The sequence below is a fragment of the Excalfactoria chinensis genome, chromosome 4 (assembly GCF_039878825.1).
Source record: "Excalfactoria chinensis isolate bCotChi1 chromosome 4, bCotChi1.hap2, whole genome shotgun sequence".
NCBI classification, from domain to species: domain Eukaryota; kingdom Metazoa; phylum Chordata; class Aves; order Galliformes; family Phasianidae; genus Excalfactoria; species Excalfactoria chinensis.
In genome coordinates this window covers 63487429-63509371 of record NC_092828.1, presented here as the reverse complement: position 1 = coordinate 63509371, position 21943 = coordinate 63487429, and the positions used below count along the sequence as shown (strand labels likewise).

The 21943-nt window shown below is 35.4% G+C and overlaps 1 protein-coding gene across 3 annotated transcripts in view; it reads right to left on the bottom strand.

The window, feature by feature from the left end:
• The window catches only part of SPOCK3 (SPARC (osteonectin), cwcv and kazal like domains proteoglycan 3), a 155346-nt gene that overhangs the window by 60711 nt on the left and 72692 nt on the right, over window positions 1-21943 (bottom strand). For 2 of the 3 annotated variants that reach the window (XM_072334260.1, XM_072334261.1), the window contains one exon: window positions 4472-4598. The exons of the other annotated variant lie outside the window; for it this stretch is intronic. In XM_072334260.1, the coding sequence (XP_072190361.1) occupies window positions 4472-4598 (127 nt within the window). The remainder of the gene's footprint in view (window positions 1-4471; window positions 4599-21943) is intronic. 3 annotated transcript variants of the gene reach the window in all.

Here is a 21943-nt window from a genome sequence, read left to right as displayed (position 1 = left end):
TGATTTACCATAACAAATTAGATCAGTCACTAAAATATCTGATCACTCCTAAGATAACATTCTGATCACAGAAGATAACAACTGGCAGTAATTTGAATAAAATATTCACAGACACATAATCGACAAACAATACCTATGGTTTTAGAATAATTGTTTCTGATGTAGAAAGTAATTTTTAGTAGCACAGGCATGTGTCCTGAAAACTCAGGAAAAGCTAATAAATAAATCAATTGATTTGATGTTCATAACAGGGCAATGATTAAAGTAAAAGCAAGGATTTAAAATGTTGATACTTATATTCTCTCCAAACAAGCTCTTGTACCTAACACATAGCTTAGATGTTCAGATCAAGTAAAGTCTTAAACGCATCTGAAATCAATATAAACAGGACTGATTTAAAAAAATAATTATAAAGGGGATGTCCTTAGAATTTAAGCTTGTGTAAAACAACAAACAAACAAACACTAAGTACTGAAACTTGCACAAAGCAAGGAACCAGTACCAAACTCCCTCTTTTCACAGACCATGTGTTTCTAATCCACCGGCTCTCTTTTGCCCCTCCAAAAGGATCATAATATGAGAGTCTGAAGTACTTGAATAAAACATCCACAAATGTCAAGTTAAGAATTCATATCCTTTTCCTTGCTCTTCTTTATCTTTTCTATCTTAGTCTGAGAAGCAAGTGTATATTCATTAATCTTGTAAAATAACATTTTTAATGCTACTTGTATGTATAGCATTCTCATCAATATTATGAAGTGTTCATATAAAGGAGATAAAATATTTCATTAAAAATTCATTGTGAATATGAAAACAACTGAAACAAATTGTTGATAGAAGACCTAGAACTTACTGCCAAGATGACTCTTTACTAAAAACACCAAGCAACAAACATATTTAAATGAAATCACTTATGTGATATTTTCCTTTCAAAATACTCAAATCATTGCTCACAGATCTTTTTTAAGGATCAGTGTTGCCACCATGGGGCTATGTGCAAATCACCCTTAACCTAAGAAATATAGTTTTAGCCTATTACTCTGATGTGTGATGTTTTTATTTTCCTTGTGGTATTGTCTTAAGTCCTGCTTATGATAAAATTAAATATTAGTGAATTGTTTCAAGCATATCAGTCATGACCTTATCCACAGATACACCGGCATCATCCAGTGCATGAACAGAGAAATTCAGAATGTAAAACTAGACTAACGAAACTTAAAACACATTTATTCTTTAATAGCCACAAACTACAAGCTGGGTATTAATGCCACCCTGGCAAGAAAACTGTCACATCTCTTTATGCTGAATTTCTTCGTACATAATAATTAATGTTCACTTTGATAACTCAACTTTTAATATGCAATAGTTTTATTTCAGCATTCCTGTACTGCTAATTAGTATTTCCTACTTGCTCCTTTTCCTTTATATTGAATATTCATGAATAACTGTGGTCTGAGAGCACAGAAAGCCTTAATGTGGCCTGTTACAAATCAGTGTGAAACACAGCAACCTTATCTGACCTTGGATAAGCCCAATTTAGAAGTTAACCTTACTTTCTTCAGTGCCTACCCATTATAGTCTCTTTTTTTCTTTCCAAAGCAAAAAAAAAAAAAAAATAAATAAAATAAAATAAATCATGAAATATATATAAAATTCTATCATTTTATAAAATCATTTGCATGGTTTTGGCTTGGAAAGGGAGATTATATGAACACAGTGTCCCCCAGATTCCACCAGATAACTGCAGGTTGCCGGCTGACTTACGATTTAATGACTTATTTTCGGAAAATGTATTGCACACTGTGACACAGTCACTGACAAATGCATTCTTAGCAAAATAAAATTGCTATATAAAGTCCTGCTGGAGCTCGATGACACAATGAAAATAAACTTTGCCTGGAGTAAAGGAATACAAGTATTCATATTTACATCAATTTTAAAAATGACTGCTCTTGAAATAACCTTGCAGAGACCTCTATTTTGATACAACTCCACCACTGAATTTCTTAACATCACTAAAAACAAAAACCATATAATGTTTATAGCAATACATAACTGTGGTCATTAACTTTTTAATTTTTTTTTTTTTATTTTTTTTTATTTTTTTTTATTTTTTTTGTTCAAGCATTCTCCGGCTGTAAATTTAGACTACCACTATGAGATAGTGAAATATGAAAGGAAGAGCCCTGAAAATGCACTCTGATGCCATATAACCTTTGACATCCATTAAACAGTCACAGAGGTCCAGTAACGTGTACTACTAGAAGGACTGAAGTTTTGACAATGCACTGTAAAGGAAGCAGAGTATATCTACTTATTCCATTCTTTTCTCATCATTCTGGTAAAGCAACACATCCTCTCTTTACCTTCAGCACATTAATTGATGTAAAAATGTCTGCAACTCACCATTATTTATAGACTTTATCTGCTTAAGAGTAAACATAGAGAATAAGGGTCAGTGTTTACACACAGGACTTTTTCAGAATGCCACATTAATGAAGTTACCCGATTCTAAATGGATCACTCATTCCTGGTTAGTTTTTACACATTTCCACAAAAACAAAACAAAACAAAACAAAAAAACAACGTGGTTTAACAATATCTCAGAATAATTTATTATGGGCAATAGATTAATTCTAAAAATAAGTACAGGTTGCTTCACAGCTATCTATCTATAAAAACAGTCTGTGTTCAAATACAGAACTACTGGCTTCTCCTCTCCCTCTTCTACAAGTAATAAAACTAGAGAAGCTCATTCTTCAATTAAGAGAAATGGGGGCATCCAGGCTTGTCTTTTCGTGTTTACATGGTTGCTTTTTTTTTTTTATTCCCCTTCCCTTTTTTTTAATTTATGATGACTGATCTTAAGATTTTTAAAAATAGTTCTACAGTTTCAGCTTAATCTGTGAGAAAAACACTCCTTCCTTTACAACACTTCTTTTTGCAAGCAGCAACTGTTTGTGCCTCAGCACGGTGGTCAGAGAAAGGTTACAAAAGAATTGCTTTGTTCCTTCCTCCAGACAACATGCCAGCTCCCAAAGGCAAGGACAAGGAAACCCACATTATGATAACTAAAGCCTGTTTTCATTCTTGTCTTGTGTTCTCCTCAAAGACAGCAACAGTTCCTCCAGGGTCTCTGTGAGACAGAAAATTTATAATACACAAAACTACACAATAAACATGAAAAACAGCCATGATGGTTTTATTATAAGGATAATAGGGAGAGACTGCGGTAGATAAAGTTGACAATACTTAAAAAAAGAACACTTACATTTCAATATTATTTATCCTAAATTACTTATGTACTTAAATTACAAAATCACAGGGACTGCCTTGTTTTTTACAGTTATGTAAAGGTTAGACTTGGCACTCCACATGATTTAGCAAAAGAAATGGTAAAATTATAATCTGATGTTTAGCTGCAAGATGCAAGTACATTTCAAGCTCTTGACAAAACACAGGAAATTATTGTGAATTAAAATAAGAACATTTTCAAATATATAAATTAAACCTCTAATTCGTATTGACTCTGGAAAGCCAGAATGTCTGCTAAGCCAGAGTTGTCCAAAATTCACTGGGCTTCAGATACCCAGAACTGAAAGTTAGAATTTTTAGTTAAAATTAAGATTCATGTGCACTGTTCTCTAGCACTGTGTCTTTTTAAGAACAATATTTTCTAATACAAAGTTCAGGATAAAAGCACAAGAGAAAAAATAAAAGTTATAGTCTGACTACTTTTTTTTCTTCTACTGAATCTTTTAAGGAAGATGCTAAAACAATCCATCTATTTTCAGCATTTTCAAGTCTCCCGGTTTCCCAGCAGCATCTGCAAGTTTGAACTGAGTACTGTACAAAAGCAGTCTCAAGGCTTTTTGGACTTCTGTGTGACCAAAATCTTTTCTCTACAATAAAACTAGGTAGACTGACAATAGTGTTCTTGAATTATTATTGTCTTTAAATATGTATGACAGAAAATTCTTAAAATATAGGAAGTTCTGATGCAAGAATTATGATAGGCAACAATTATTTAAATTACTACTTTTTTTTTTTTTCCTCTGAATATTTTACTTCCATGCCTTTGGGCTTGGAATATGAAGCAAGGGTCAACAGGAATATTTGATTTATTATGTTTACCTGATCCCAGACTGAGGACACACAAGACTATTCTTCCTCTTTAAAAAACATGCCTTGGTATCTGTAGTAAATACATTTCAGTGGAGCTCTGCTACATTGCAGAACACTGCTGCATTGCACTTCTTTTAGTACTGCTGTTCTGCGCTGTTTGGGATTTGCCACCATTTTGATTTTTTGTCTTAAGACGTGCTAGTGTTGCTATAGGTTGCAGTCAGGAATATATTTCAGTTAAAACAAATAAATGTAGATTTGTGTAACTATACAGTATTTTACTTTCCAAGAGCTGGAATGGAAGTGAACATTGAAAGTATAATTCAGTTCTGTATTTAATTCTTACCTGAGAAGAATATGTGTGACCATCTGATCCACAAACAGGATTGGTATAAACTACTGGACACTGCTTGCAGTTTGATGAAATGGGACCACCCCTCCACTGTTTATGGCCTAAACCAGCCTCTTTCATACTGTAAGTAAACAAAAAGTATGTAATTCTGATAAGCAGTAGTAAAAACAGAACATAATCAGGGTATTTTAATGAGCCTTTACAAATAGTAAGCCACACATTATTTCAGCCATTAAGTCAAGTGCTGGCAGTCTTTACTCTTTGCTACGTGCTAGTTTGCTATCATACCATACTCACTGTAGCTACACTTGATACATGCACGTAATTTCTAAGATATCTTCCTAGAACAAGGTAATTAAGATGATGCTTTGATGATTGTTACATTTACTGATTAGTGGAAGATACCTGACTTGTGTTGTTTTTGCTTATTTTTTTCTTATTAAATAGTGTGAAGAGAACTACTATTATATCTAGAGTTTAAAGAGCTAAAATTAAAATATTATTAAATGTTACTGTAAGAAATTCAATAGAAACTGGTAAGTGGTTCTTTTATTGTACTGCTTAGCTTACTTTAACAGCTGTCTTTCACAGATTGCACTTCTCAGAATTTAGACTCTACCACCAAGTGTAGAGGACAGCAATAAACAGAGGCAGCTTGCTGGAACACAGATTCAAAATGCATGCGTTTGTATATATAAGCTTGCATGGATGCATCCATCCATATGCAAACGTACAAAACCAGATTTTAACACAGACAAAAAGCTATACTGGTGAGATTAAAGACTGAAATATGAACCAAGTTTTGACACTTCCTCAACATATTCTCCTAGCCTTCAGTAGCTCGTATCATATGGCCACTCTCCAAGAACAATGTTTTCTTCTGGTTTCTCTGAGCTAATTGTTATTTCATGATGTTTCCATTTGCTTTTTGCACCTGTGAAAGCATATAAAAACCACTCTATCCTGAAGCAGTTGTTTTGTGAAAGCTGCCTAATTTGCAGCCTGACCCACTATATGCTTTATATACTAGTGGCTTCCATATAAGAAGAAAATAGAATAATTATTTTCAGTGTGTTTCCTGCTTGGTATCTTGGTCAAAATTCTAAAAATGATTATGCTTAAAATTCAGCAATAACTTACCAGGATACAACAAAGCAGTTAAATGTTCACTCTCAAAAAATTCAAATCTTTAATGGAGCAGAACTCTTTCAGATTAGTTCACCTACAGATCATCAACAATTGTTCCACTAATTAGTCATAAACTACCTCTTGAGAAGAACTTGTCAAGAGTCATAAAATGAAATGAATTGAGGAAAAAATACAACTTGTCCTCTGTTTTTATGATGTGCAGAGTAAATGTAAGAAAGTACATGCTTGATGGTAAACTGGTGAGGATTAAAAACAAATTGTTATTTGTTGGGAATGCTCATGTTTTTATGCTATCCTTAATTATGTCAGTAAACATAGTCTTTAAGAAGAAAAAGATAATGTAATTTACATATACATGTTTACATTCACATGATGTAGTGACTATAGTCCGAGCTGATTCAATTATATATAGCATAATGAGTGGTAAAATATCTGTAAGGAAAGTACAAGAAAGCGAGAGAACTCAAAAGATTTATCACTAACTAATAATAACTAAAAATTCGTTCTGCTGGATTGCATTGTTTGAAGGCTAAATGCACACCATTTCATTTCAATTAAAGGAAGGTACATGTGAACAGTACTTTTGGTTATATATAATATGTGGCAATAATCTCTTATTACCGTGGCTTCTCTCACTTGACTTTTTCAAAGGATCCATGTGAGCTCCAGCCTAATGATATAAATTACAAATTTTCAGAAGTGTCTCAGAAGCCTGAGATTACTGACAGGATTAGGGAGCTATAAACCCACTGTTATTTCTGTTTATCTGAGTCGCAGATGAACAGAAAAACACAAACACAGTAAAACACGGCATAAATCAATTGCAAAAATTCCAGACATCAACAGAAAGAATTTTCATATAGAAAACAGAAATTTAAAGCAGGGCTCCTGAGCTACACAGAGGCTGCTGTTATGTACGCTTTCTCAAGACTAGTAGAGATTACAAATTTTTAGCATATGTGTCCTCACTATTACATCTATACCGTCAGTGGAAAGATGGGAATGGGGTGGGAGGAAGGCATGCCCAAACCAAGGAAAAGGGATGATTAAAATCATCTAAAGGAATAAGTATGATGTCTCAGAAAGGATCACAACAGTGCTGGACACTGGAACAAGCAGAGAAAACAAATCACAGGTCTGTGAAGACAACCAGAGTGGTGAGAACACCATAGTCAGAAAGATCACCTTCTCTCAATCAGCCTCAGATTTAAGCTTTTAAATGCAAGCTATACCAGGCCATTCATTCAAGGCTGGAAAGTCAAGTTTCCTCTTCTACAAACAGTTCCCCTGAGACTTTCAGCAAATCACTCTCAAGATCTTAGTTTCCATGTAACTAGCATAACTTTTCTATAAAACAGAAATATTTCTGTTTTCCAAACACAGGATAAATGATTTAATGATAAATAAACAATGCATCATATTGGTCCAGAGATTCCGAGTCATGCAAATGCTTAGAAAGACGTATGTTCAGAAGCTTTAGTAAGAAAAAAGATTCTATATTATAGCTGCTCAGTTACCAGACTATCAGTTGATGTCCTGGCAAGGAAATAAGGAAAGTCAGTAAAAATACTTTGAATACCAGTTATAGTATTCAGACACGTGCTTCATAAAATCCATTAGCATTGACTTAAACTTACATATCCTAACATTTCATTTCTGCCTTATTTAATTCTATCAAGTTTGTTTCTTTTGATCATTTGTTAGTGCTTTTACATGTGTTTTCTTTTGTGTGGGTTTTTTTCCCCCCAGCTAGGCAATGACCATACATACAAATTACTTACATGGAAATAATTAAGAAATGACTATAATGATAAAAAATTGGCCTGAATTATAAAGCACTGTTGCATGACCATGATATAAGGATACAGCTGCATGACAACATAAAAAAATTAAGTTAAAACTTAACTGTGCATTTGAAGCAATACTTTTTTATATTTAAAATGTTAGAGGAAAATAATCAGTAAACAGATCATTTACGACACTGTAAGAAAACACTCTTCTTTCTTCCATGTATTTCTTGGGTTTTGTTTTTGTTTTTGTTTTTTTTTGCATTTTATAAGCAAGAACATCCACATCATCACAACTTGAAGTTACTAAAATTCTGCCATTAATTTTGCTATTCCACTTCAGTCACTAAAAAACTTCTTGTCCGTGTCAGTCTGTTGCCAAAATAAAAATAACAAGCCATATACAAGACAATTTCTTTCACTCAGAGGTTTTGTACTTCTTGATTTCCTGAAAAAGCATTTGGGGATCTCTCTAGCAATAACATAACTAGTACTAAATACAGAAGTTCTGTCCCCTCTGACACTGCTGACACCTGAACGATTATATTCAATCTATGGGTTTTAATTCACCAGCAACACTTGTGATTACATTAATTTGCATACACCAAATTGCGCAGTGCTTTTATACTGAATATGCAACTGCATGTCTCGAAACATAATTAGTCAATCTGCTCAATTACTGAAGCCTATGTCCCTGTTTGCATACATAAACTTACCTTTCTGTATATACAGTGATCACGCCTCCAACTACTTCAAGAATGCTTAAAATAACTCTGAATATTTAGCTGCAAGCTACTAACTCTTTTGTAACGTGACTTTTTTAACAGCATATAAAATGAATTAGTGTCCAATTCACTTGAATGAACCTGATAGTCAAAAGTTAGGTTTGAGAATCTTCATATACAGGTCTTCAAATTCAGACTGATAGATACAAATTTGGGTTAGCAAAGAACTAATGTTTCAAGGAACTCTTGCAAGTTTCCTCTGATAGCTATATTTTAATTTCTTAGATATTCTTAGAATTACTCTGATTTAGAGACTGTTTGATTATGTTTTGCTGTGGCCTTTGGGAGAAACAATCAGGCTGTGTCAGATTAACATAATTAGAAAAAGCATTTGCTTTGCCAAATCTAATTTGTTTTTGTTAGAGATGACTAGATTTCTTTCAAAATTCTTTTTTCATGTGGAAGCATCTAAAAAGAAAACTGCAGCTTTCAGTGTTTCTCTCAAGTGACAAAAGAAACCAAGATGATATGGTGTGATGAGCTGCAGGCAGCTCAGCACCACACAGATGTTCATGCATTCCCCGCAGAGGGACAAAGAAGAGAACTGGGAAACAAGTAAAACTCACGGGCTAAGATAAAGACTGTTTCATAGGACATAAAAGGAAGGGAAAATAATGATAAAACAATATAGAAAATAAGTGCTGCATGACACAATTGCTTGTCACCCACCAACTGATGCCCAGATGGTCTGATGCAGCAGCAGTGGTCCCAGCCAACACCCCCAGTTTTTATCATACCACACAATGCTATATGGTATGGAATACTCCTTTGTCCAGCTTCAATCAGGTGTTGTTCTGTCCCCTCCCAGCTCTCTGTGTACCTCCAACCCTGTACTGGCTGAAATATCCTTAGCTCTGTGCAGCACCTGCTCAGCAACAACTAAAACATCAATGTGTTACCAACACTGTTCTCCTCATGCCTTGTAATATAGTTTCATTATTTTCAGCACTATTCTGCATACTTTTGCAAAGCAAAGAAGTCATTTTATTCTAAATATCTATGTAGGTCACTCCAAAAGTAATGCCCTCTATTTGTTTCCATGGAAACTACAACTATTTGATAGAGCAAATTCACAGCTACAAAACACTATTTTTCAACATAGCCGACATGATTAGCTATGCATTTTTGCCAGTAGTGGACAAGAGCCTGCACGCTGTGCTCATAAAAACCTGCACCAGCATTGCTGCCAGGAAAATGTTGCCTTTTCAGTCCATCTTTCACTGGTCTGGACAGAAGTCTGAAGGTGCCAAATCTGGACTATCCTCTGGGTGTGATCAGACAGCCCAGCCAGGACTGGCAGTGTGCTCCATGGTCTTTAGACTGATATAGAGCAAGATGCTATTGTGTTTCAAGAGAAACACTGTTGTCTTCTCTGTAGAGACCCCGCAAGTTCTAGCCTTCGGCATAGCCAGCATCTTGGTGTACTGATAAGAGTTGATGCTTTATCTGTGTTCCAGGAAATCCAGAAGGATCATGCCTTTTCTGTGACAGTGCGCATCACTTTACCAGCTGAGATCAGCATCTTGAACCTTCTCATCAATGGGGAATTCACATGTTGCTACTTCATGGACTGCCATTTTGACTCCAGCCCACAATAGTGGCACCACATCTCATCACTAATAATTATGTGATCCAGAAACTGTCACCTTCAGCCTCCCACTGGTTCAGTAAGTACTAACAAACTTGCACAGAGACTTCTTTCTGTTACTGTGTCAACATCTGTGGGACCCATCTGGCACAAACTCTGCAATATACCAGCACTGCCATCATCGTTCGCAATGCATTGAAGCCAATGTGCAGCTCTGTACACAGTATCCTGATCGATCATAATCTGCTGATTTTTGTGGACAAGCTGATCAAGTTCCTCTTCATTTCATGGTGTCACAGCTGTGCTTGGCAGTCTGGAACATGGCTTGTCTTTCACATCACTGTCACACTGCTGAAACACACAACTCACGGTGCTCACATCCACTGTTTAATCTCCATCAACATTTATCGAGTGCCAGTGAATGTCAATGGGTGTCATTTTTTTCTGCATGGAGGAATTCAGTGATACACCTTTGCTTCAGAAGCACTTTCACATCAGATGCCATCTGTCACACAGCAACAAAATGTAATGGAAGAGCTTAACTTTAACTGCCAGACCACCAATATCTGCCTCTAGTGTCGTGACCCAATATAATGAAATAGGAGGCATTCCTTTTGGAGCAGCCCTCGTATAAAGAAAATTAAAAGCTTAAAACAATTACTGTGTATTTTTTAAAAATAGTTATAAGTAACACGGCTGAAATTTGCCCTCTATCTATCTGTGCCACTTTGACTGTCTGAAGTTAGCTACTACAGCATTTTAATGAGATGGAAAAGCACGGAATGCACAGCAACACAGAAATGAGTTTTCATTATTTTATCTGTAGCTGTATAAGAAGTAAAAGAAATTTTAATATACGGACACCTGAATTAACAATTTTGCACCAACCTTCTTACTTCTTTTAATTCAAACAACACATGCATTTCTAGGAGTAGTGTGTTATACATTATTATGTAAACTACCAAAATACCAGAAGCTTAGAAGCTTTTTTCATGGCATTTTTGGTGGAAAAAAAAAATATGTTTTCAGACATTGAAGCACACAAAGATTCTATTTACAGATAGTACTCTAGAAGTTTCTCTTAGAATCTCCCCAACTTTCCCACTTGTAATTTACACGTCCGGGCACTGATTAGCATGTATTTTTACACTGTATAAAACACCATCATTAGTCAACAGTTAAACTATGTATCGGTTTATATATAGAATATATAAATATTTTTACAGTTCTTTTGATGTTGTTTGGTTACATCCCTCACTTCTTTCAACTTCCCACTTAAGTACCATAAGCACTGCAATAACAGTATTGATGCCAAACAGTTACAGACTTCACACACAGTTGAGAGGATGTAAAGCAATAATCTTACTTCTCACTTCAGGTGATAAAATATGCAGGACACACACATTTAAACTACAAAAAGAATGTTTTTCTGAAAGCCAGTTCCTCAGGTTTAACAGTTCTCATTTCCTACAAGTGACAAATTTGCATCTATGGAACACTGCAGTTATGTATGACATGATAGTACAAAATACTAGTTATTAAAAACCTACTGCTGCAAATTCTCGATAACTGAGCAAAGTAGGAACCACAACTTCATTACAGCAACATGCAATCCTAAAAAGTCTGCTTACAAAGAGCATACCATTTAAATATATTAAACTACAGAATTTAACCGTAACTACATAGCTCTGTACAAGCCCATTCTCAAATGCTGAAGTCTATTCCTTAAACCACAAAAATGGAAACAACAACAAAAATAAAACTTTTGGAACAAAAGAGTTAGTCATTTCTGTAAGTCTATTAACTTTGTTTTCTTAACATCAGATTCTCTCTTTTTTTTTCTCCCTTTTTTTTACAGCAAAGGATCTTATTTCTCTAAAAGCCATTTTCTATTCAGGCATCCAATTGACATTGTAGGATTGACAGTATGTCCAAACCATTCTGCCATCTAGAGGCCACAACAATAAATCTTATCCCAGATCATTATTTAGCAAATACTATATTACACACACACACAAAAAGTTGGCAGATAAGCTGATTTCCAAGATGATAACATCAAAACATCAAAGGAAGCAGGGCCTCTATTCCACTCTACATTCAGCTCTTGGGCCCTAATCTCAAGAAGGTAATGAACCTGCTAGAGTGGGTCCAGAGGAGAGCCATGAGGGTTACCAGAGGGCTAGAGCACCTCTCCTACAAAGAGAAGATGAGAGAGTTCAGGTAGTTCAGTCTGAAGAAGAGAAGGCTCTGGAGAGACCTCACTGTGGCTTTCCAAGCACCCACAGCAGAGCCTACAGAAAAGATGGGGGGAGACTCTTTATCAGGGAGTGCATGATATAAAAAGGGAGAGGCTTTTAAACTAAAACAAGATTCTAAGGTTAGACACTGGGAGGAAATTCTTCACTCTGAGAATGGTGAAGAACTGCAACAGACTGCCCAGAGAAGCTGTGGACATCACATGCCTGGAGGTGATCAAGGCCTGGCTGGAAGGGATCCTATGCAACCTGATGCAATGGAAGGTGTCTCTGCCCATGGCAGCTGTGTTAGAACCAAATGATCTTTGAGGTCTTTTCCAACGCAAGCCATTCTGTGATCACATACAAATTTCTTATTGCACCATTTCTACAGTATAACAGTCAAAGAGTTCTCATTGAACAAAGACATCACATAATGAATATGTAACAGTTGCATGGAAACTAAGTTTTAAAGAGCAGATGAAATAATTTTCTCATTGAATTTCATTATGAAAACTGTTGACTGCCAGCAAGTAACAGTTATTTTTTGTGTTAGACTTCACATGTTACAACTGCAGTTCAGAATACCAAATTTCTATAGCAACTAGAGAAGGATTTCTAAAGATTATTAAGACATCTGATGGTAAATTAGAAGTATTAAATGTAGACCTTGATCACAGCATATCACAGAACTGTACCTATTAGCACAACTTTTTTTTGACTGCCGCAAAGCTGATCTTTACCATCTCAGTCCGCTCCTAACACTCAGAAATTATCATGCAATCTATCTTTCTCATTGCCTTCTAAGTGCAAGTCTCATTCTTGCTGACCATGTTCCAAACTCTCCTCCCTCACATGGATCATCAGTGTCTGCTTGTAAATGAAGCACAAAAGAAGGAAGAAAAGTCTATTTATAAGAATCCCATTAATGTATGAAAGGATGTCCATTTACTCCCTTTATCATCATCAGACATCACCAGCTTCAATTGCTTGAACTCTATCATCAGAAGGCAGCCTAAGGCTCTTGAGTATCAAAAAGTTTATTTGCATACTTCATATACTTCACTAATATTCAACTCATTTGATAGGCTCATAAGTAGAAAACATCTGAGATAGTGAACAATTTCAGAAAAACATGTCTTTTTTTTTTTTTTTTTTTTTCACCTGAATAGCAAATACAAAATATAAGTAAGGAAATATTACTTCTGCATTGTGATTGATGTAGTCCAGGAGTACAAATAATGCACAGCTTGACCGCTTTTCATTTTTTTGGTATTCGTTCATTTTCTCTAGAAACATCTGTTTTTTGTTTGGTTTTTTTAAAGACTCATTCCTCTTTGTAAACTAATCAGTTTGTCAAGTGTCAACATGCAAGTATGTCACATACATCTCATTTGACTAGGTGATCTTAATAAGATATTACAACAAATTAAGATATTCCTATGAGTCTTCACCGATTTTTATGGAATTTACTTTTTTCCCCACATATATGAAGGATTAGTAGACTAAAAAGCTCTCCACTATCTCTACAAACATTGATGTGCTTTTATCATATATTGCATGCTCAAACATACTGATCACGTTGCTAACTTAAACTTCAAAATAATGTTAAAATAATGCCTAGAAGCGTCTACTGAGAGGGAAATTGTCTGCTCTAAGCCCCTGGAATAAGACAAATCCTATAATCTTACCCAAAATCTATACAAAACTCAGTTCTGAAAGGAAAAAAACCAGATGACTAAGTGTTGAGTGCTATACAGTATTCTGACAGAGTAGTCAGCAAGAAAATAAAATAGTAAACACAGAACAGTAATATACTTCAATGCAAATACTCTAACCTTCTTTTAGATTTACTAATTCATCTCTTTGTTATTCATTGCTTTACAACATCAGCCCTAGCTGTTTAGAGTACTCTTAAATTTATCAAATGCAAATTTATTTGTCAGGACAGGATGAAACCAAATATATTCTGGCACAACCCAGGATACGTAAAGTACTACAGCTCTCTAGAAAGTCAGACTAATATTTTCCAGTCTGAAGTAGACTGCGGTCCAGGTAGATAAATGGTATAAGTGTGGTGGGTTTTATTGTTGCTGTTTTAATTTTCATTTTAAAAGAGCAAATATAGTTCAGGAATAATGGCCATTACATGTCAGCATGGTTAGCCATACCTTCCCACAATACTGTGAGTCCTAGGTACAGGAACGAGACACGAGTGTGAAAGTTAAATAAGATCATTTGCAGTTGTGTTCTTTTCGATTACAAAATTTAGAAATCTTAACAAATTAAAATCTAACCCTATTAGTTTCAGCACAACATACATAAGCGGGTACAATTACACATCAAACATTTTTTCTGGTTTTGATGGTATCAACACGTGCTGTTCATACAGTATTTGAACTACATACATTTACATCTGTCTGGAAGAAAACTTACATCGAATACCTATTGAACTGCTAGCTAGAAAAACAATCATGTGGCACTGTTTAATTCAGATTTCATGGTTAAAGTATGCATGCATCACATCACATATAAAAATGTATTGATAGAACTGACAGCATGTCTTGTTCAAAGCAAGTACAGAAAAAAGATATGACACTACTTACAGAAGACTACTCCCATATCTGACTGAACTGATATCATTTCCATCATCACTTGTTTTATAACAAAGAAAGGTTTTGCAAAACATATTAGGAAGCACATATTAAAAAGCTGGAAGAATGTACCCTTTACCCTTACGCTATCCAATTTAGATTCCTATGCTAAATCTTAATGTTACTTTGGCAAGCCTGCTGAAAGTATCTCTCTAAATAAATTTCCAAACAGTGACTATGAAGCCTACCTACCTCTTTGCCATGGTAAACAAATACAAATGATGCTTCCCTGCTTTTCATGGTAAGATATGTTTTTAAACATTCAGCTATTCTTGTAGTTCTTTACTGAATGCCAGTTCTCAATATTTTGCCTGATTTGTGGATATTCTAATGGCACTGCTTTATACTTAATTCAAGATTACTGCATTCCCCCACTAGTCAGCAGTCTTTAAAGTCACAAGCAACCCAAGCAATATAAGCAACATATATAGCATATATATTAGCTATATATTATTATAATATATAAGCATATATATTATACAGCATATATATTAGCTATATATTATTATAATATATAAGCAATATTTAGATATATAACAAGATCATTACACCAGTCCCATGCTTCCATAAATTCATCTTTCTGTCAAATAGGAGCTCTGAAACAACCAGGTACTTACTGGGTCATTTCAACATGACCACATTACTGCAACAACACTCAAAATCATTACTTTTCATTTTTACTAATACTCATAAATCCTTAACTTGTCCAGTGACGTACCTGGCATTAGCATTTCAGATCCCAGTGTCATGCTACAAACTTAAGTAGTTTTTCAGCACTGTCCAACGTGGCAGTTTACTTCTGTCTGATACAGCATGTTTCTTTCTTATCTTTACAATTTGAAACGTATTTGTCAATGTTTATATTAATATGTATTTTGAGATGCATGCACATGGACACACATACAGTGTAAATCTGTTCAAGTTCCATGCCCTTGAATTATGAGTGCACAGCTAGTGACAATTTCTGAGATTAAGAGCAGAATACACTATCTCTGGTTACCCAGCATAAATGACAGGTCACTGATTTATAATCAAGTAGAAGCTTACTATTTTCTATCACATTCAATATTTAACTAACAAAAACATGTCACTAAAGTGGAAAATAAATGAAAACAAATGTATAATGTCTGCTACTAAAAGATGCACACTGTTTGAGCCTTCTGTTTCTGTTCTGTTGCCAGAAGCTACCAAAAAAAATCCTCAGTTGCCTTTCTTTTTTTTCCTCTTTCTCCATGAAGATAATATGGAACATATTTTATTAGTTTCACTGGCAAACTGATTCACTGCACATCAACAGAAAATGGGGAAAGCACAAATTGACTTTTGGAATTATCCAAAAATCAGCAGGTTCCATTAGAGTCTCTTAGATCTGAATTTAAAATGTATTTCCACTGCATTCTCTACAGTTGTTTCCGTATCTCCTCTCTTGTTAATGTATATTAATGATATTTCACAGAATCACAGAATCACAGAATCACAGAATTATAGGGGTTGGAAGGGACCTCTAGAGATCATCGAGTCCAACCCCCCTGCCAAAGCAGGCTCCCTACACCACGTCGCACAGGTAGGCATCCAGGCGAGTCTTGAATATCTCCAGAGAAGGAGACTCCACCACCTCCCTGGGCAGCCTGTTCCAGTGCTCCGTCACCCTCACTGTAAAGAAGTTCTTGCGCACATTCGTGCGGAACTTCCTATGCTGGAGTTTCAGCCCATTGCCCCTAGTCCTGTCCCCACGCACTACTGAAAAGAGACCAGCCTCGCCACTATAGCTCCCACACCTCAGGTATTTATAAACCTGGATCAAGTCCCCTCTCAGCCTTCTTTTCTCAAGGCTAAACAGACCCAGTTCCCTAAGTCTCTCCTCGTAGGGGAGATGGTCCAGGCCCTTCACCATCTTTGTGGCCCTCCGCTGGACTCTTTCCAAGAGATCCCTGTCTTTTTTGTACTGGGGAGCCCAGAACTGGACACAGTATTCCAGATGAGGCCTCACCAGGGCAGAGTAGAGGGGGAGGATCACCTCCCTTGACCTGCTGGCTACGCTCTTTTTAATGCACCCCAGAATGCCATTGGCCTTTTTGGCTACAAGGGCACACTGCTGGCTCATGGCCAACCTGTCGTCCACCAGGACGCCCAGGTCCCTCTCAGCAGAGCTCCTCTCCAGCAGGTCTTCCCCCAACCTGTACTGGTGTATGCAATTATTTCTACCGAGATGCAAGACTCTACACTTGCTTATGTTAAACCTCATCCGGTTTCTTACTGCCCAGCTCTCCAGTCTGTCCAGGTCTCTCTGAATGGCCGCACAGCCTTCAGGCGTGTCAGCCTGTGTCATTTATGTCATTGTCATTTCTTCTCTCACATCAACTGAGACACAGAGGAAAGACAATAATCCACTTTAAGAGGGTACAATTTTTGTGAAATTCCTTTTCTAACACCACCTACAGCAGTGGTGTTAATTTTAAGCTCAGTATCTTATTTTCTAACCCCTACAATTCTGCGTTTCTGTGATTTTTGTATGATGTGTATGTAACTACCATTCTGGGCAAACTGCAAAATGCAAGGAGACACCTTAGGAAGCACCTCACTCTCTAGACAGTTTTTAGCAGTTCCATTATGTCTGTGAGGAGTAAAAAAGCAACTTTTCTAAAGAAGAAATCCAGAACAGTCATGTTTAGGTCTGGATATCCCTTGATTGTATGAGTGGATTGGGATTTCTTTAGAATCTTTACAGCACACAGTACTGCCAACCATTTCTTTTATTGGAAATTCTTTGCTCTGAAACACAGCTTTAAAGCAATCTTTTTTTTTTTTTTTTTTTTTTTTTTTTCCTTTCCATTTTTTGCTCCTAACCATTCTTTGGTTCTAATTTTATGGTACTTAACTCCATTCATCACTGTGTTCCACTGCCAGGCTGATGCTGCTCCCGCTACTTGACAACTCTACTACTTCACCTAGCAGTTTTAATTACTTGATCTCCCACCCCAAGAAATATCAGACCTGTTTCACTTAAGCAGCAGTAACGTTTTTTTAGATTAACCTGTTATATTTCAAATTCTCTGTTAAATAATTCTACCTATCCTGGACACCTCTTCTAATTAAACACCTTTGAACTTGATTCTACTCTCATTCTAGTTTAAATCAAAAGTAATTCTGCTGAACAAGAAAATCATGTAATAAACAGAACTAAGCCTCTATACATATATTATTTGCTGCCTGGTGCTGAGGTGCAATAGAGCTTGAAATGAACCAGCTGTCTTGGTAATTCCTGCACAAGCATTACTTGTACTGAATTCTACTGCCAAAATGTTTCATCTTCCTAAAATAATTTCAAAAATATCAAAATATCAAGCCTGTAGTTATAAACTACAAGATACAGCATGCACTCAGAGAGAGAATGCATTATGTCATGGCCCTCAGTGTTACAGGTCTCAGTACCTCTATGGTATTTAAATGAAAAACAAAATAGCATCAATTTGAACTGGTTTTGCTAGCATGATTATATTAACTCATTTGTGCCAAAGTCTATGATATTTTCAGATGATGCTGTTAACAAGATGTTAAAGAATGGCTGCAAGATGCAAAGAAAAACTATTTTACAGTTCACAGGTTTCTACAAGTACAATGTACGTCTGCACATCAGAGCTTCACAAAAACTGAACTTCTATATTCTGGCACTCATTAACAGCTATGACATTCCTATGAAAAGCAGAATTCCCCAAGATGATCTAGCTAATTGTCAGCTTACTACATTGCAGTCTTTCAAGTACTCACTGGATGGATGGGAGCGTCACATACCAACACCTCTTTTCTCAATTTACTATCAGCCTAATGTCAGTATGGTATTTTGAAATTTACAAATGGTGTCTGGTAACATCATAACGTCCTGTTCCTTCTATGGGTACCTATATATGAAGATATGTTTTAAACATGCTGCTGCTTGAGGTGAGAAAATGAAATGGATTAGGAGTGTGACATTTTCTTGTCTGCTAATTCACACATACAGATAAAACATTATTTTAAAGATGAACATAAGAAATAATTAAAAAACAGGCTTGTGATGAAATTTCTGTACCAGAATATGAAAGACAAGCTAATTGTCACTATGATGGCCAAAATAAGTTTCATTAACTACTGCAATGTTGTCTCGCATTCTGTTTAAGATGACAGAGATTCGCTTATATATGTTGACATTATATTCCTCACTACATCTTAGAAAAAAAAAACTTTCTACAAAGTAAGTTGGTAGCCACTTCTACTGTTAAGAAAGCTAATATTTCTATTTTACTTTTATTTTTATTGCATTAGTGAATGAATGCATCTTCAGTCATCACTCTTTTTTCCCTTCCCTAGTATCATCAAGTTAGTTCAATAAAGTGGTACCTACAGGACAATACACATTCTACTGGGCTCTGTAAAGTATTTCATACCAGATCTTACTTGAGATACATAAGTGTGACTGCATGAACATTAATCCATGCTATATGTGAAAGCAAATTACTGTTAAAGGAAAGGACACAGTAATAAATAAAAACAAAGGAGAGAAATTTTCAATGAGATAAAAACATTACAGAAAACTGAAAGAAAAATGTCCAGGGGTCAAATTCAGGAAGAAACAAAACCATAGTATAACAGATTAAATAGCAATAATAAAGGTTTATGTTACAATAGCAGAAACAGAACTGTAGTCAAGATGCTAGCATTTTTTTCAACTTGGACTGTATTTCCAAGCCATGTTTCATTCCGCATCATCTGGAAATTGGAAAACTCCTTAAACATTTTGAAATTTGTTTTAAGCTTTTGACAAAAAATAAGATACCTTAGGCATCACCTTTTCCTCTGTTCTGCTGTTTGCCTTTAGCCCTTGCTGGTGTCCCAACTGTGGGGCCATGGTATAATGCATGCCAAAACACAACATGTATCCTAAGTAATCCATCTGATTTCACTTCCAAAGGCACGACTGTGCAAAACAATAAATTCACTCTCATTGTCAAAGCTAAACGTATTTCCAAATATATTCCTTTAAAAGAAAAATCACAAATCCAACTTTCAAGTATAAAGGCCATAGTGGAGCAAGAGTGAGTAAGAGGTCATGGTTACACTGCAAAAGGCAAACAGTGATCTATTAAAAGATGACAAGTACAAACAGCAGTGGGGGAGAGAAATGATTCCATAATTTGTTTGGGAAAACATCTGTTGTCATTTAAAAAAATCCCAATTGTTTTCTCTTAAAACTTCTGGGAGCAGCGTTACTTTCTCCCTCTTTAGTTCAATTTTTATTTTTAGTGCTGTTCTAGCTTCAAGCATATCAAAAGATACAGATTTGTTTGTATATCTAAGTGGCTTTAGAAAGCAAGTATATTGCAGTTTTTAATTAGACTACTGTACAGTGCAGCATGCTGATCAAATGCAGCAGGCATCTCCTTTCAGACAGCAGCCAGAAAGTGACCATAAGACACAGGCAAAATTTAGCATTTCTTTATTGCCAAGAAGAGGTTGCTGCGTGTCAGAAAAATCAGTTATCTCATCTGTGCACCAGCTTAAAGGCCTGTTCCAGCTACCAACACTAATATCTATACTTTTCTTTTAACCACAGTGATGATTAATTGCTCTGGTGGGAGTAGTGCCACTGGAAAACATGGAAGTACTGTTTCACTCAAGTGGAAATTAGTGGAATGATTTCTCTTCTCTGAACATAGCTTTCCCTACTCAATTTCAAACACTTAGCAGCACTTTAGCAGCAACTCAACCTATGAAGAAAGACCTTCAGATAAAGTAAAATGCATTATTATAGATGCTAGTCAGTAATAAGAATACCTCACTTCCAAATCCTCAAGAAAATATTCAAACCTCTCACAGAACCCTTCACAATTATCCCCATTTTATTATTTTTAATTATAGCAAGATACTGTAGTAACATCAAAGGACAAAACAAAAAATAAAATAAAATAAAATAATCCCAAATTAGGTACTAATTGATTATAGAATATTCACTGCAGGCATTTTACATTTGATAATGTATTTTACTACAGCTAGCTCATAATTGATACTGACTGCTACTTTATAAACCACTATGCAAAAAAAAAAAAAAAAAAGCGCAAGCTTTCCTTTAGACAGACAAATGTAAAAGAAGGGATATTGAAAAGGTCTTGAATCCATTTCATATGTATAAAGGAACATTTGTTGAAAGATTTTACATCTATTACTTTCAGTTCTTTCCTTGTTGACATGAAAATCTACAGTGAATTTTATTGCTATGAAGTAAAATCATGACTTCATATCTAAGGAAAAAACCTTTTATAAGCACCCTATTTTTATCAAAAAAGGCAATCTTACTGCTTGATATGTTTTCAGGAATATTGTGAAGGAAAATTAAAAAAAAATAAATCAGAAACCATTTCTGATTAATGGGACTCTGCATTAGCAGCAAGCTCTACACTCTTATAGCAGTAATGCTTTTCTAGATCAGATTTCACATTCCTATCTTTTGAAGAAAAAAGTCTTAATTTATTGCCATTTAGGAAGTGGTTCAGCTGAGTGTGCCTTCAGTGACTGTCAGCAAGATGTTAGCAAAAATAAATAAATAAATTCCTAATTTATAATCTTGTTGCAAAAGTGGAAAGTAGGACACTCTGGATCACTGAAAACCTCATCGTTCTGACCAATTATCCAATGCCCCCACAGGCTACTGAGAATCAGAATAAGATTAAAGGAGGAGGTACAACATGAGTCAGCACTTATTAAAGTCCATCTGCATCACTCTGGAATCAGACTCAGTATTTCCCTTAAAAATAAGCATATCACAGATTTTGAAAGGGAAGAATGTTCTGAGAAAGTGGTGTTCTGTGAGTAAAGAAAATAAGTTCTGTCTACATCTCCATTATTTTAAGTTTCTTTGATCTCCCACAAAAGATATTTTATTTTACATTTCTAGCAAGCTGTTTTGTTTGTCCTTAAGCACAATTTTTGAGTTTAGAAGTTTGGATCAAGAAGTCATAAATACTTCATGGCTGAGTAGCAACCTTAATAAGCAGTAATGCTATTGTGGTAAATATAGGTAAGGCAGCGTACATTCTTGAAATCTCCAAGCATTTCTTTTGTTCATGGTAAGATGTGTTACTCATAAACAGAGAATAACATTAGAGGGTTCTATTTTTCTCTGTGTATCCTTAAGTCCTATCAAAATCAATGGAAGAAATACAAGTCCCTCACAACATATGCAAAATGTCATGCACAGTGTTAGAGCATCATTTTCTGTTCCAAAACAATGAAGTA